Source organism: Acartia tonsa, chromosome 7, assembly GCF_053477335.1.
Source record: "Acartia tonsa isolate MP-2025a chromosome 7, ASM5347733v1, whole genome shotgun sequence".
NCBI classification, from domain to species: domain Eukaryota; kingdom Metazoa; phylum Arthropoda; class Copepoda; order Calanoida; family Acartiidae; genus Acartia; species Acartia tonsa.
This window is the reverse complement of record NC_137266.1, coordinates 9213927-9229602: the sequence shown is the minus strand read 5'-3', so window position 1 is coordinate 9229602 and position 15676 is coordinate 9213927. Positions and strand designations below refer to the sequence as shown.

The following is a 15676-nucleotide window of genomic DNA, read 5'->3' as shown; positions in this document are numbered from 1 at the left end:
ATAATTAATCCTTTTCTATAAATAAGGGTTAATAAATAACCTAAAATTTGCAAATAATCAATTCATTCAGTAGTATTTTTTGCCATTAAAAATTTATAGTTTTTGGTGGAATAAAAAAGAAATATTTAGTTAACTTGTTTTTCTTTGTGTCTTATTATTCAGTTGCCAGATAAACATAATATAACCATCCAAAAAATAAGAGAAACAAAAAAAAATTCTTTTTCTCAGTCACTTTTTCAAAACTTTGGCTCTAAAAATCTCCGGTGTTAATGGAGGTAAAAAAAATATTTTTATATCTACTTACGTGGAATACTATGGAGAACAAGGACATATGCATTTTTTAATAATTCATTGAGAAATAAGGGCTGCAGATGCTTAAAAATACTTTTTCGAGGGTCATGCTGTATAATTGATTAGAACTTCTTTCAATAAAGTTAAACTTAAATTTTTTAATGATAATTTTGTTTTACTATATGATGATTACTTTTAACAGTTAACTAGATGACCCCTAACTTATTTAATCTTAGTATAAAACATTTAAAATACAACATAATTTTGTTTATAAGAATATTTGTTGAGATTAAACACTTGTTGAGTGGAGTAGTCTTAAAATAGAAGTAACTGCCATGAAGATGTTAGGTACACTTTGTCTAGAGTGGGTGTAGGAGGATGTCACTGGTTCTGGGTCTATTTCTAAATAAAAATTAAATATTTGAACACATTTGTGTCTAAAGAAATGTCAAAAATCTTTAATAATGATTAATTTCATGAAATTACTTTATTTGCCATAATATTGAATATATTAAATACATTTTTTTAATCTAAATATAAAACAGGGAAGAAAAAAGAAATATTGCATGTTAATTTCAAAGTTGATAAAAGAAGACATAATATATTTTAAAACAAATTGAACTATTTTTATATAGAACAAAGCAATTTTGTTTTATTCCACAATAATCTATTTTATTAAGATTAAATTTGTAGAGTATACTTTTTTGCTAAAATATTAAAATACCAAAAGGGCATGACATTTTAAATTTACTATAGCATGAAATGTGTTTCTTTAAACATGTAAACCATGATAAAACTTAAATAAAAAAATTAAAATAGGTTTTCATTTTCTGAGCAAATTTGAATATAGTTTTTACTATTAATAAAAATTCTTTGATGTATGCTTTTTTTATTAACCAAATTTTTTTCAGTAAAAATACAATAACTTAGAACAAATACATTTGTGTTTTGTAGGTTTTTTCCCCAAGGATCTAAAGGAATAGATAAGTTGATATACATCCCCAATGATGATAAACCAAAATAACCCTTCTGTAAAATAAAATTAGGAATTAGTGTAATAAACAGCTCAATGTCACCTCCTCCCCTGCTTTTTTTCTAATTAAAGAAATATTACTTATGGATTTTTATAAAATTTTATTTGGTGGAAAATCTAACAAAATTGATTGAATTTAATAAAACATAATTTCCTATTTTGACTCGATGATAAAAGTTGATCATTATCCCCAGGGGAAAAATTTAATCTTAGAAAAAACAAATTATGATAAAGGAAAAGTTTTTAATCTGATAATGGACTAACCTAACCCTCATTCTATTATTATGTTTCATAATGGCAAGTCATTAGATACAGTTGTTCAGGAAAAATTTTAATATGTATTTATATTTTGTATGCCAAAAAACATAAACAATAAAGTAGTAAGGTGTTTTTTTGTAGCGAAGGATCTCGCTAACCACGGAACCAATACGGTTCTTTAAGGTCCTGACGTGTTTTTAGGCTATTTGATTTTTATATATAAAAAGTCTGGGTATGGTTTCAGGCTATTTTTTCTCTCCTTTCTTTTCCCCTCGAATATAGAGCCCCTAAATGCTAGGGGCTCATCCGCCAGTAAAATATAAAGAATTGAGGTTTTTTTTGTCTGAAGTTTAGGATATCAACAACTACTTAACTGAATCTGATTGAATTCTCTTTTATACATAGGTACTGGGATGGCTTTTGGCTATTTCAGCCTTGGGATGGTTTTAGGCTATTTTTATAACTCCTTACCACCTTTATACTATTTCCCTTACTTTCCATGGGAGCTGCAACTAGTAACTAAAAAAATGTTCCTTAACAAAAATATACCTTGATAAACAGGGCGAACAGTTTCAGAGGGATATTTTACTTCCTGTGGTACACGACCTACAACAATTTAAAATCATATTTATTAGTTCAACAAGAATGACAACATCCATAAGTAGCTAAGCTAAAAGATTATGAATACATATCGGAAAAAAATTACTATAGAGCAGTCATACAATAATCATGAAACTTGATTAAATAGGGAAATCACGAACCCTTTGAAATCACAAAAACTTAAAAATCTAGGAATCGATCTAGCACCGCATTTAATAGACAGATCCTAATGAAACTTGATGGAAATTAGTAGAATATAAGCATATTCAATCCCTAATAATTTCAGCCGTCAATCCTGAATAGGAATAGAGAAAATCACGATAACCTAAAAATCTAGGAATCGATCTAGCACCCCAATTTATAAACAAATCTTATTAAAACTTATTGAAAATATGTAGAACGTAATATAAATTACTCTCTAAAAGTTTCAGCCTTCTATCTTGAATAGGACTTGAGAAAATCATGAAAACTTGAAAATCTAGGAATCGATCTAGCACCCCAAATAACAGACAGACGGAAAAAAACAATGTATAGAACAGATAGATGGGCATTTAACATAGGAATATTCACTAAAAATTTTAGCTGTCTATCTTGAATAGGAGTCGAGAAAATCACGTTTCCCCCATAGCGTTACGGACTGACGGACATACAAAGTAAATTATAGAGTAGCTTCGCTACTAAAATATGAAGAGATATCTTATCTTTTTTTAAAGATTAATTCAATAACTGTCTGTGTGTCTTTACCGAAGAACAGTTAATATTCGCATAGGTCCTGGAATTTTTTTTTGGTAAAAGCACATCTGCCCTCCCAAGAGAAATCCCCCTATAAAGAATATAATTCTTCAATTTTTTTACTTTTTCTTTTTAAAACTAAAATTGTAAGTGTGGGTGGGTTCTACTACCCAACTTAAGAGCCCTGAAGGCCTCTAGGGACGTTTCAGCTAGTAAATACATAATCCTATTAAATTTTGATATGATAGAAAGATTCATCAAAGGTTTAAAAAGATTACCTGCATCACTTGTTCTAAAAGTGAAAACTGGGGAGAACGGACTCCATCCATACATGTTTTGGCTTCGTACTTTGGCATCATAGAATGTGTTGTTGAAGAGACCCTAAATAAATATTTTATTAATTAATTTTTTTTTATATAAAAGTAACAAGATGTAAGGATCTCCTTTTGTACTGAAAGATCTCACTAACTGATATGATTCTTCTTTACAAAGTAGCTTCTCCTAGTTCATGGAAAGGTTTATTTTGACACACAGAAAACTGTCCCGAATTTGTATTAATGTTGAGGAACAAGACTCCAGTGACGTCATATTTTTTTTTCCCGAAAAAGGGAAGGGGAGAAGAAAATCTCTTCAAAAGAGATGGGGAAAACCCCCTTTTCTCCCATCTCTTTTTTCTTCCCCCCTTCCCTTTTTTTTCTTCCCCCCTTCCCTTTTTCGGGAAAGAAAAATATGACGTCACTGGAGTCTTGTTCCTCAAAATTAATACAAATTCGGGACAGTTTTCTGTGTGTCTTTATTTTGGGTGAGGAAAAAAATGACCCCACCTACAATGATAATTATATTTTATTTTTAAATAAAAAAATGAAAGTAAGGAGGGAAGTCAACTTCACCCCCCCCCCCCTAACCCTCATCCTAAAGTCTTGTCTATAGTATGTAATAAAAAAAGCTTGGCAGCTAAGAACTTAGTAACCCTATAACATAGTTTATGTGTTTCAAGTGTTCCTTTGTCAAGATTTAGTCTATTTTGTGAATGTAGGAAGGAAGGGGGAAGGTTAACCCATAAAAATATAGGCAAACTATATCCTGATAAAACAAAATATAAAGGAAAATATGGAGGAAAATAAACCTAATACTTACTTTGTTTACCTAACATTATTTATATTTATATTTCAAGATAATTGATGATTTTCAAAATATTATAGGAAAACCATTTAATAGAAATTTATTTATGGATTGTACTGTATGTAAAGAACTGATCGTCAATGAATTGCAAAAAAATATGTTAGAAAAATAAAAAATATAATTTTAAGAAATATGATTAGCTGAAAAACTGCCTATTAACCATAATTATTGTTGTTGCATTTTTTCCAACAATTAACCTTAAACATTTTCCTTTTTCTTGCAATTATATTTCTGCAAACTTTTCATTTCTTTTGCATTTTTTATGAAGTATTGAAGTGATGATTTACTTTTTTTTAGTAAATTATTCTTACTCACTACAAGATATAGTTTAATACTATTTCTTAGAATGCTGGGTGATTTTACAATCCCTTCATGTTAAGGCTACAAGAATAGAATAGGGAATGCGCCTAACATCTAAGGGTTCTATATTCGAAGGGACAGATAAGGGCTTGAAAAATAGCTTGAAGCAATTCCAACACAGGACCCATGGGAAGCTAAAATTATCTAAAATAGAGCCCCAAATCGGTTCAGTAGTTATTGAGATCTTAAGCTTCAGTCACAAAATTGTTGCTATTTGATATAAAAGCCAGCCAGGTAACGACTTTTTGTAATTTAGTAATTGCAATCAAACAATAATTTTATTCAAGTAAATAATTGAACGGTATTTTTTAGAACAGCATATACTTTTTATAGACATAGATTTGTTAGATTTTAATAATCTGCTTTTTGAAGCTTACTGAAGGTACTGTACTTAAAAATTATGTATAAAAGGTGATATTAGTTATTCAGCAGCTTTAAATCTTGGAGAAATAAAAAGAGAGATAGCATCTAGTATCGTATACCAATAATGGTCTGAGGTTAACCAGACACCATGACTTCCACAAACTGTTTTCACAACACAGCTATTATTTTTCTTTTAGATCTTAGCCCATCATAATTGGATCATGGAAAAAAAACAAATTAGCGGATTTCGTCGTTTATAGTAGATTTTTTCTTAATTGTAGCACCTGCGGGGGGTCTCTATAACCCTGCAAGGGCCATTTTCCTAACCCTGGGGGGCAAACACTTAAATAACCTAGCCTGAATAACCTATCAAAAGCTACTGTGAAAATACTAAGAAACTCTCTACTTCGTTTTCTTTCAATTGGCCTTAAATTATTGATAAAAGAAAGGTATATTAGTATGTTTAAATTTCAGTCCATAAAATATTAAAATAAGATATTTGGAAAAAAACCTGTGAAATTTAATAAAAGCTAATAAAAATATAATATGAAATATTCACTGTATTTAATAAATACCACGTTAAGACAAGAAAAAGGAAAGGAAAACATCATTAACTTGTGTCAAATTTCAACACAGTTTTATTTAACTTTTCTTTTTTCTAACCTATTGTATTTTTATACAGTTTATTTAAGGTTTTTAGATAAATTAATGAGTTTTTTGTTATTAAAATATTTTACTTTTCAGATATTTTAAGGATATATCATTTACAATCTTTAAAAGATTCATAATGAAAAGACATTTTTTAACTCTTATTTTTTATCATTTTAATTAGAATTGATGATCCATTTATTAGTGAAACAATTGTATTTCATAAATGAAATATAAAAAAAATGAGTTGTGTTTATATATTTATTTAGTATAGTATAATATTAATCAAATTGAAATTGAATGAGAATTGTTAATCTGATTGTGTGCTACTTTTTCAGAGACCTTGGTTCATCGAGGAAAATAGTGTTTTGATTGTAACAATTTGTGTGCCAAATACACAAACATAGTCTGAGTGTAATCTCAAAGAAAAAAGGATATATATTGCAATCCTTATGTACAAGTAACATGACATCTGTTTGTTTGTACCAAAGGGTCTCTCCAAACATAAACCTATATGGTTTTTTTTACAGTTTAGCTTCTCATAGAACCTTGGAAGGTATATAACTATTTTAGGAAGGGCATATCCACCATTCCAAGAGACATCGTCCCTAGAAAAAAATAACCCCCTTCATTTTTTTTATTTTTAAAACTGGAAATGAAAAGGGAGGTACAACCTCACCCCCACCCCCCTCATTACTTCAAGTGCCCCTATTAAATTAAGTATAAAAGGATATCAACAATTCTTATATTCAGTTATTATTTTAGGAATGCATGTTCAGACCAGTTTTAATTTTATTCTAAAAATCAAGAATATTCAACTTTAATTTTAAAAAAAAATGTATATACTACAATCTACCCTTCTATTCTTTCAAAAAATACAGCTATATCAGAAGAAGCTTTCAGTGCCTAATAAAAATGTCAAACAATACAAATTTTCAATGTTAGGCCAGTATACATTGTAATTGACCAATGGTAATGTATATCCTTTGTATTTTATTAGGCAATAAAAGCTGCTTCCTTTATTTCTGAGAAGTATGCACTGCCATGCCTGCAAAAAGAGCATCCTCCTCTGAATACAAATGAAATCTCATAGAAAAACAACTTGTTTTAAAGCACTGAATACACACACATGCATATATTAACACATGTATTGGTATTTATGTAACTTTTACAATTAGCATTCATTTTTGTAAGCAAAAATACTCTATAATTCCCTATAAAGCAATCCGTCAATCCGTAACTTATGTATCGATAGGGGATCTCACTTTCTCGGTTCCCATTAAAGATGGAAGGCTGATTTTGTTTGTGAACATTTCTCATATCAATTAGCATCCAGTGCATAATTTAATTGATCTCTTGGTTTGCATTAGTTTTGCCAAAAAAAACTTTAAACAAAAAACATATGAAAGGTTTATGGTTTCAAAAACATATAATGTTTTTCTTTATAGTGTAGCTTCTCATTGGTCCTGGACAGGTTTATAGCTATTTTGGGGGAGGGTATCGTCTAAGAGAAATCGTCTCTCAATTTTTTTTCTTTTTTATTTTCATAACTAAATTTAAAAGGGGGGATGCTCGACTTACTTTCCACCTCTATGCCCCAAGAGGTGTATCTACTAGTACTATGTACTGTACCTTGATAGTATACTGATATTTTCCATCAATTCCATCAGTGACAACTCTTCTTGTGTGAGATTGTCTGGGGACCTCACCAGCAGTGCCAGCCTAACATATAAAAATATAATTATTAAATTAAAAAGTTACATAATCAAAAAAATAGTTTTGTACCTTGAATAGAAAACTTTGATTATTTCTAAGAATAAATCTTATTATGAGAAAAATGAATAATGTACAGTATAAATTATTCCAAAGTTTTTAACAATCTTTAACTTTTATATACATTTATTTATATAATCATGTTTTAGATCAACAAGTTTATTGGAGCTTTTATGTAATTTATGTTAAGCAAACTGTGCCATAAATTTTTTTTCAAACTTGAAATAAAAATCAGGGAAAATTTATGGCTACGCATTCATTGATTGCTTTATGCACCTTGGGGGAAAATGCTGTCAGACACTCTACTTGCAATTACCAATCTATCTATATACATGCATCAATTGCAAAATATCTATCAATCTAGTTATTTGTTTATAGATATTTGCAATAGCTTGACGGATTTGACATTTTTGCAATGCAAAAATAAATAAAAATATAATGAAATATTACAATTTTGTTTGGTCTAGTTCTTGTTATAATTCACCAATTTTGTATATTTCTATTTTCAGAACATTTTGATTTCTTATAAAACACAAAATTAAGTCTTGTTCAAATTTGTTATTAAACATTTCAAACATATTAACATTGGAAGACTTGAAAAACAAAACAACAAGCCTACTCATAGAAATAATTTGTTTATTACAAGTTGCAAAAATGTTAATGATTATTGCAACAATTTAGCTGTTATTTGGAAGAAAATCAGTCTAGCTAAAAATATTCTAACAAAATTTTTTTTTTTTAATAAGAAACCAATTAGCAAAAAATTATGTTTCAAATATAGTTAAAGATAAATAAAAAATTAAAGAAATTAGATACTTTTTAAAATAAGAAATTCAAATATTACAGTACAACTGCACAATGTAGTTGTTAATGAAATAATACAAATGCATTTAAGGTTGTATTGTTCAAACTATGCTTTCCAGAGCTAATTAATCTTCAACAAAGCCTCAAAAAATGTAACACAATTGCAAATAACAAATATACATTAAATAAAAGTTGAAAAAGTGTTAATGATAAAATCGATATCTCTTATAAAAAACTTTTTAAATAGTAAAGCTTTTCTATAATTAGGGTCGGTCCAATCGTCCGTAAGTCAAAAACATTTAGTTTTAAAGTTAATTTAGACATGTTAGAACTGTCCTATCTATTTCAAACTTGTATGGTGGTGCCTGTAGTAGTTTGGTACGATCTAGAAGGAGTAGCAACTCTACAAACGTAACCAGAATATACTTACGTCAATTTAAACACGTTGATTTTAACTTTTTAACAACACATTTTTAAGTGATATAATTTTTGATTGATCTAATTTTTCGAAAACTGATTCCTAAGACAACAAGAAACAATGGCATGAACAAAGAATCTCTACAATAAAATCCGTAAAATTTAAGTATGTCCTTAAACATCATTCTGTATTAAAGCAGTTTTTAAACAAATTTACTTACAATGTTGTTTCGACTTACATACATTTATATTCTGATTATTCAGCTCTGACACTCGACTTTTCAGAGCTTTGCTTTAATGGATGTTGTCATCCTTGTTTTTCTTCTGATTGCCATGGGACTCACCTTGTCTGATTCCCAGTAAACAATCTCGTGTGAGAGTATTGAATAATGAGAGTTGAGCTGCCAGGTAAGTTCATGACTGTAGCTATCCAACCCTTCCTGTTCACTTGACAGCTCTGGCGTTGATGGTCTCCCTAGATACACATAAAAATTCTTATTAAATGTAACAGGATATGTACATGTGTGACTGTCTGTCTCTGTGTACAGAAATATCTTGCTCACTATTGGAAAAATATGGTTCTCCTTTACAGTGAATCTTTTCATAGGTATGTGGAAGATTTATAACATGAGAAATCGCCTATGAAAAGAAAGATAAACCTTCCTAGTGACAATGAGAAGCTAAATTGTAAAGGAGAACCAAATTGGTTCAGTGGTTAGCAAGATCCTTTGCTACACACAAACAGGTAGAAACACAGACATTAGAATTACAAATTGAGGGTGGATTAAATCCCCCGACTCTTAAGTCCACTTTAGAGGCCTCTAGGTGCGTAGCCTCTAGTGATAGTTAAAATAAGAGTAGGAATGTTTAATAAGATAAAAAAACAGAAAAATCACCCTCATTTTTTTTAATAGAAAGTAGTTGGGGTACCTTATTTTTTTTTAATTACCTCTTGGGGCAAAGCCGCTAGTATAATTAAAAGGATGAAAAGAAGGGTGCATATTAAAATGATAGAATTACAAAGTTTTAGAGAATTATTGATAGAAAGATAGGCAAATGGATTGATGAGAGGTTGTTGACCAAGTTGTTTTTCTACCCTGAAAAGAGTTCTATAAAAGGTACATTACTCCTAATCATTTTTACTCAACAAGGTTGGTGTATAATCAAAGTTTAAAGACATTTAAGATTAATACGAATTTTGATATTAAGTAATAAGTATATTACTAGCAACTACGCCCAATTCTAATTCTAAAAAGAAGTAAGAAATATTTTTTTCTTTTCTAGGGGCGATTCGGAGATTGGTGGTACCATTAGCCAAAATTGTCATAAACATTCCCAGGACCAGGGAAGCTACATTGTTAAGGAGTACCGTTTCAGAGATAGCAATATCTTTCAGTACAGTCAGAAAGACATCCAGTTACTTTAAATGGAAATTTATGAGGGGGGGGGGGAGGAGATTTAGGGTAAGGGGCAGGAATGTCCAAGTTTTTGTAGAGGAAGGTAAAATGAGATATTTAAAAAAAAAAATTTAGTGGGTAAATAAACAACCCCCCTTACCCCCCTTTACTCCTTGTAAGTCTCTGGTAAAGATGATGTATTAGATTGGTATATACTGTATAATGTATATATTCTTAAAGAACAAATTAAAACTTTTGCTTACTTTATTTGATACTGTTTTCAGTCTTAATGCAAACACACTTTCGCAATTCCAAAGTGCAAGATTAATAAATCAGACTAATTGAATTTTCTTTACTTTTTACTTCTGCAAAGCATTTGATATTTGGCTAAGAAATTTACTTTACAGTTACTTACTCTAGTGTTTATTAGGTATAATAATCTTAGAAAAATGTTCAGTTTTATTAAAAATTATGGATCTTAAAAGATAGGACAATGGACGGGCGGCAAATTGATGTCCATTACCAATATTAATAAACAAAATTACCCCTTATGGAGTATTAAAAAATAAGGATCTTACAAGATAGGACAATGATCGGCAAATTGATGTCCATTACCAATATTAGTAAACAAAATTACCCCTTATGGAGATAAAAAATATTGAATTAAAAGTTCAAACACTTAAAGTTAATATACCATTTAATCAATATCTAATAAAAGTACCCAAAGTATCTGGATCGTGAAGAAGAAAACGTGTTTATAATACTTTAGGTACTATTTGCAATTGCCAGCCAATGTCTCCTCTTCCCTGAGGTTTTTAAGTAATAAAATAAATCTTTTCTTTCCACTGAATATTAATAAGTTGAATTGTTCTTTGTTATTTTTTGTAAATTCATTTGACTTGAAAACTAAAATAAAAATATAAAAAACTGACCTGTCACAAAAAATTTGACTTGCACATCTTCTTCTAATTGATTTGAAGCTTTACAGAAATAGTCTCCATAATCCTCCTCCTTTACTCGCACTAGACTCAACCTACACAAATAGATACTCAGGGATATAAAGGGATAAGACAATGGCTTATAATTTGATATACATCCATAATGATTACACACAAAATATCTTCTGTAGATTAAAATTAATGGTTGAAACGTTTAAACAATCAACTTAATACACCAACCAATCAAATTCAGTAAAAGTCTAAGCCTTTTCAATTTGAAAATCCTAACCCACTCTTACATAAGATCTATAAATACTAACTTTTAGCCAAAAAATGTTGATGGTTAAATAAAAAGTTTAGGTGACGACGAACTGATGAAGAAATATGCAATGCACAATGCACAAGAAACAATTAAAATTCAAATTAAAATAATTTAGCTTATCTTAAACTTAGAAAAATGTATATCTTTACTATTGAAAAAAACTTACATTCTTCAAAAAACATTTAAAATTGTGTAAGGCAAATTACATATATTGTATCAATTTAGGATACAATATCATGAAAAGAATCAATTAGATGCCTATAAATCTAATACAAGTGATAATATTACAAGGAAATATTGATTTCAAATATTTTTCTATTTTTTCTCTGCGGGTTTATCGGAAAAAAATATTTTAACAGGAACATCCCATTGCACATTGAGGAAATTGTGTGCATTCTTAGAAATAATTTGAGAAATATTTTTTAATGATATGTTCTGACCTAAAATATTTTATTTTACTGTAACTATGTTAGGTTTTGTATATTCTAACAATGAAAATTCACTTTTAATAAAGTATATTGTTAAAAAGAAGAAATGTTAATTATTTTTTTTTAACAAGGCTATATTTGAGAAAATACAATGTAAATGATTTATAAAGAAGGTATAAAAAGTTAATATAATTTACCTTATAATTGTTTGTTATTTTAAATCATTATGAAAGCATTTATTGGTACAATCATTTTTAAAAGAAAATAGACTGATAAATCTTCTTACTTGTGAGTATCACCAATAGTTTTCATGTGAATTCTTTCTCCCTCCAATAACTTCATTGTCCGCTTGTACCAAAATACCTGAAATCAATATATCATGTTCATACAAGATGTCAAACTATGACAAAAATGAATAACCATATAAATAAAACTCAATAAACCCTACTATTTTTAGTATTAAATATTATAGAAAAAAACTAATTTAATGTTTTTATCAATTGTATTTTTTGGTTTGTATGACCACTTATTGATATTTTCTCCCATAATTCCTAAAATTCCAGAAAACCTATAAAATGTACATGTATAATGTACATTACACTCTAGATCCAACACAAGAATTAAGTATTGGTATTTATATTTTATATACAGTACAGTTTGAGATAAGTGAGAAAAATATTTATTATCCTAATATCTTTTCTGATTTTGTACCTTAGCTGGAGGATTAGCATAGACAGTACAGGCCAAGCTGATATCTGTACCTTTGCCTGCATGGATCCAGGTCCTCTCACCATTTACTTCTGGAGGGTCTAACAAAAAAATTCAGGTGAATTACAAAAACAAAATTATAATATAAATGGAGTGACTTAAACACTTTCTTTAATCATTATTTTTGTAACACTTAAACAATATTGCTTTCAACAGAAATATAAAACAAATATCATCTAGAAAATAGTTATTCATACTTAATGTACTAAAAGTACAGTATCAAGTAACTAAAAGACATTACCATTCACTTATTGGTTTAAAAGTTATATCAATAGCTATGTATGAGTCTTCATACAAAACAGAAAAAATAATAAAAAAGTCCATGTGTACTTGATAAGTTTGAAAACATAACAGAAGTAAATTTGAAGAAGTCATCTAAAATAAGATTAATAATTCTTTAAAAATCTTAATTTGTATTGTCTGTATTGTTAGTACACAATATTATATACATACATGAAGTATTCTTTGAAACTTTACCAAAACTTTAAAGAAAAGTCCTAACTTATAGAATAGGCCTGAAAATTCAAAACTTGCCATGAAAACTTTTTGGTATGACATAGTCATACAAACTTAGTTTTACACTTTTAAAAGCTTTGGCTTTAGTTGTATACATGCTTGTACAAGAGAAAATGCCCTTGAGATGAATTTATAACTTGTACAGGAACATACAAGCATAATAACATCAAGAAATAAAGGTTTCTGCCATTGAGTGGAAACTTTTATCAGGAAAGGAAAATTATTTAGTATCTTGAAGGAAAAATAAACTTTTACTTGTCACTAAAAGGAAACTATGTACAAGGACTTAGTAAAAAAAATATTATCTAAATTTCTGTTGGCTACATCTTTTAAATTCCTGTAATTTACATTTACATAAAAAATATATAAAGTTAGCCCAACTTCACCATAATACTTTTTTTTATGTAAGAGTCTTTTACATGTGTTGTTCAAAACTTTACATTTACTTTACTTTTAAAAGATCCACTGTCTATAGAAAAATACTTTTTGTAAGAAGAGGTAAATGTTAGAATAATTATTTCTCGCATTGTATTATAAACAGCTTTCCGCGGATATAGAATGTACAATCACAAGATTAAAACCAGTTTTTTAAAACCAGTTTTTTAAAACTGGTTTTAATCTTATGATTGTACATTTTTATATTCGTAGAAAGCTGGATATAATACAATGCTAGACATAGTTTTTTTCGTATGGATGAAAACCGGTTCCTATCCACCGGATTCGAATGAATACGAGAAATTGTATTCCTTTATTTGTTAGTTTACAAACCAAAAAGATTATGTCTCATCATTTCCATCCATTTTTATATAACAGTATTGGACACTTGACACTTTACATTAGAAGATGTCAGAAATCATGATTACTTTTCTACTACTTATTTAACTTTCAAAGAAATCCTAACACTATATCAGATTATTGCTTACGTATGTATACAGCCAATCTTTACAATGTATACCAATGTATATTAATGTTTTTGAATGTTAGGAAAATAATGATTTCTGTGACAACAAGGAACAAACAGTATCCATATCTTAACGGTGGTGAAAGTTCAAGTTCAAGTCCCAATGTGACAACTTCTCCTTGGTTGTGTAAGAAGGGTGATAATTGGGTAGTTTGAATAATCAATCGTCAAGTTTATAATAACAGTGCAACCCTTACCCAAGCTCCTCTATGGAGAGCATTATTCATTACGGAGACTTAATTTGGGACACCTGCCATACTAGGCGAATTTGAGGTAATAAAGAGTAGGTCCCTTGAAACAGCGGGTCAAGTACTTTTACCTGAGCGTGGACCTTAAGCTGACCCTGGTGCTAGCATACAAAAGCGTCTTGTCCTACTCCATGACTACTTAGGTCCAAACACTAAGAAACTATGGCTACACACACACACACACACACACACACACACACACACACACACACACGCACACACATTATCTTAACAAATTTACATATTATTTTGACTTTCAAATTTATATTCTGCTTATAAAGTTAATGTTTTATCGTCCTGTTACCTTATGATTTTAGAGCTTCGCTTTTTTATGGATGTTGTCATTCTTGTTTAAATGTACTTACATAGAATATTGATATTGATTGCTTGCCATACTGGATTTTGAGAGACACCATTATCAGCATAGCATATATATGTACCAGCCATCTCTCTGGTTAAATTTCTCAGCTCCAATTCTTCACCTAAACATATAGAAATACATAGAAAGGAAAAGCTTCTTATATGTTTAGACTGTTTTAAGGTGGGTACCTCATTCTTTTCAAGAACCCCCCTTTTAATATTATTTTATATCTAAAATATAATGTACGCATCACCACCCTCCTAACCTTCCTTCAAGATCCTCTAAAGAGTATAAACGTTCTTTATTAGATGTAAATTATGGCTTGTTTAAATTATTTTTTCGTTTTTAAAATGCAAAAAAAATTGATGCAAAGCACCTATATGTATAAGAAAATACATAATTATCCTAATACCCTAAAACGATAATTCCATCTTAAGCTCTTTGAATTTTAATGATAATAAACAAAAAGAATTTTGTTAATTGACTGTCTTTAAATTTTAGGTATATTTGTAATTTATGCATAAATTGATTAAGGATAACAAATTAAATATTGTTGTACTGTATACTCTAGTGTGTTAACACTAATCAATGGTCAATAATTAATTGATTGAATTACCCTGTATAGTGTATGTAATGTATGTTAATTTAATCTAGCATACCTCAAACTAAATTAAATATACACAGTTCACGCCTCTGGTAATCAGGAATAGTTTTTTTTTATTTTATAGACAGCTTTCCGTGGAAAGTAAACATATAAGATTAATAAAAATCATGATATTTATTTTACTATCGGTAGAAAATAGTATGTAATAAGATACGATACATGATTTACAGTATGGCTTTGATATGGTTTTAACCAAGTGGATATTAATTGGTTTAAAGCCATACTCATAAACGATTTTATATTCATCAGTATCAAAGGTTATCTTCTTTGGTATTTTAAGTTTGATAACTTAGTAAAATTACAAAGTGAAAAAATATATTAGATATATATATAAACATAAATAAATTCTATGTTTTACCAGGGAGTAAGGGAGGGGACAATGGATCAAATATTCAATTTTTAGGAGTCTCAGACTTTGGGGACTGGCTTAAAGGGAATGTGCAAGAATTTAGCAGTTTCTGACTGAGTTTGGGGACTTGCGCATAGAATGCCGCTACTCGTTATGTATGTTTTGAATATTGCAGACGGGGAGAAGGGATAAGGGAAGTGGGGGGAAGGGAAATAAACACTCGTTGTGTTAGTTTGGAATGTAGCAGACGGGGAGAAAGGAGA

General features: G+C 29.2%; 1 protein-coding gene across 1 annotated transcript in view; it reads right to left on the bottom strand.

The window, feature by feature from the left end:
- Positions 1-517: 517 nt before the first annotated feature.
- LOC145324786 (igLON family member 5-like) overlaps positions 518-15676 on the bottom strand; it is a 130069-nt gene continuing 114910 nt past the window's right edge. The window contains exons 9-17 of the mRNA XM_080167424.1: positions 14405-14521; positions 12258-12355; positions 11833-11909; positions 10791-10891; positions 8806-8936; positions 7100-7189; positions 3193-3295; positions 2132-2188; positions 518-693 (exon numbers count right to left, since the gene is read on the bottom strand). Coding sequence (XP_080023550.1) covers positions 581-693; positions 2132-2188; positions 3193-3295; positions 7100-7189; positions 8806-8936; positions 10791-10891; positions 11833-11909; positions 12258-12355; positions 14405-14521 — 887 coding nt within the window. The 3' untranslated portion in view covers positions 518-580. The remainder of the gene's footprint in view (positions 694-2131; positions 2189-3192; positions 3296-7099; positions 7190-8805; positions 8937-10790; positions 10892-11832; positions 11910-12257; positions 12356-14404; positions 14522-15676) is intronic.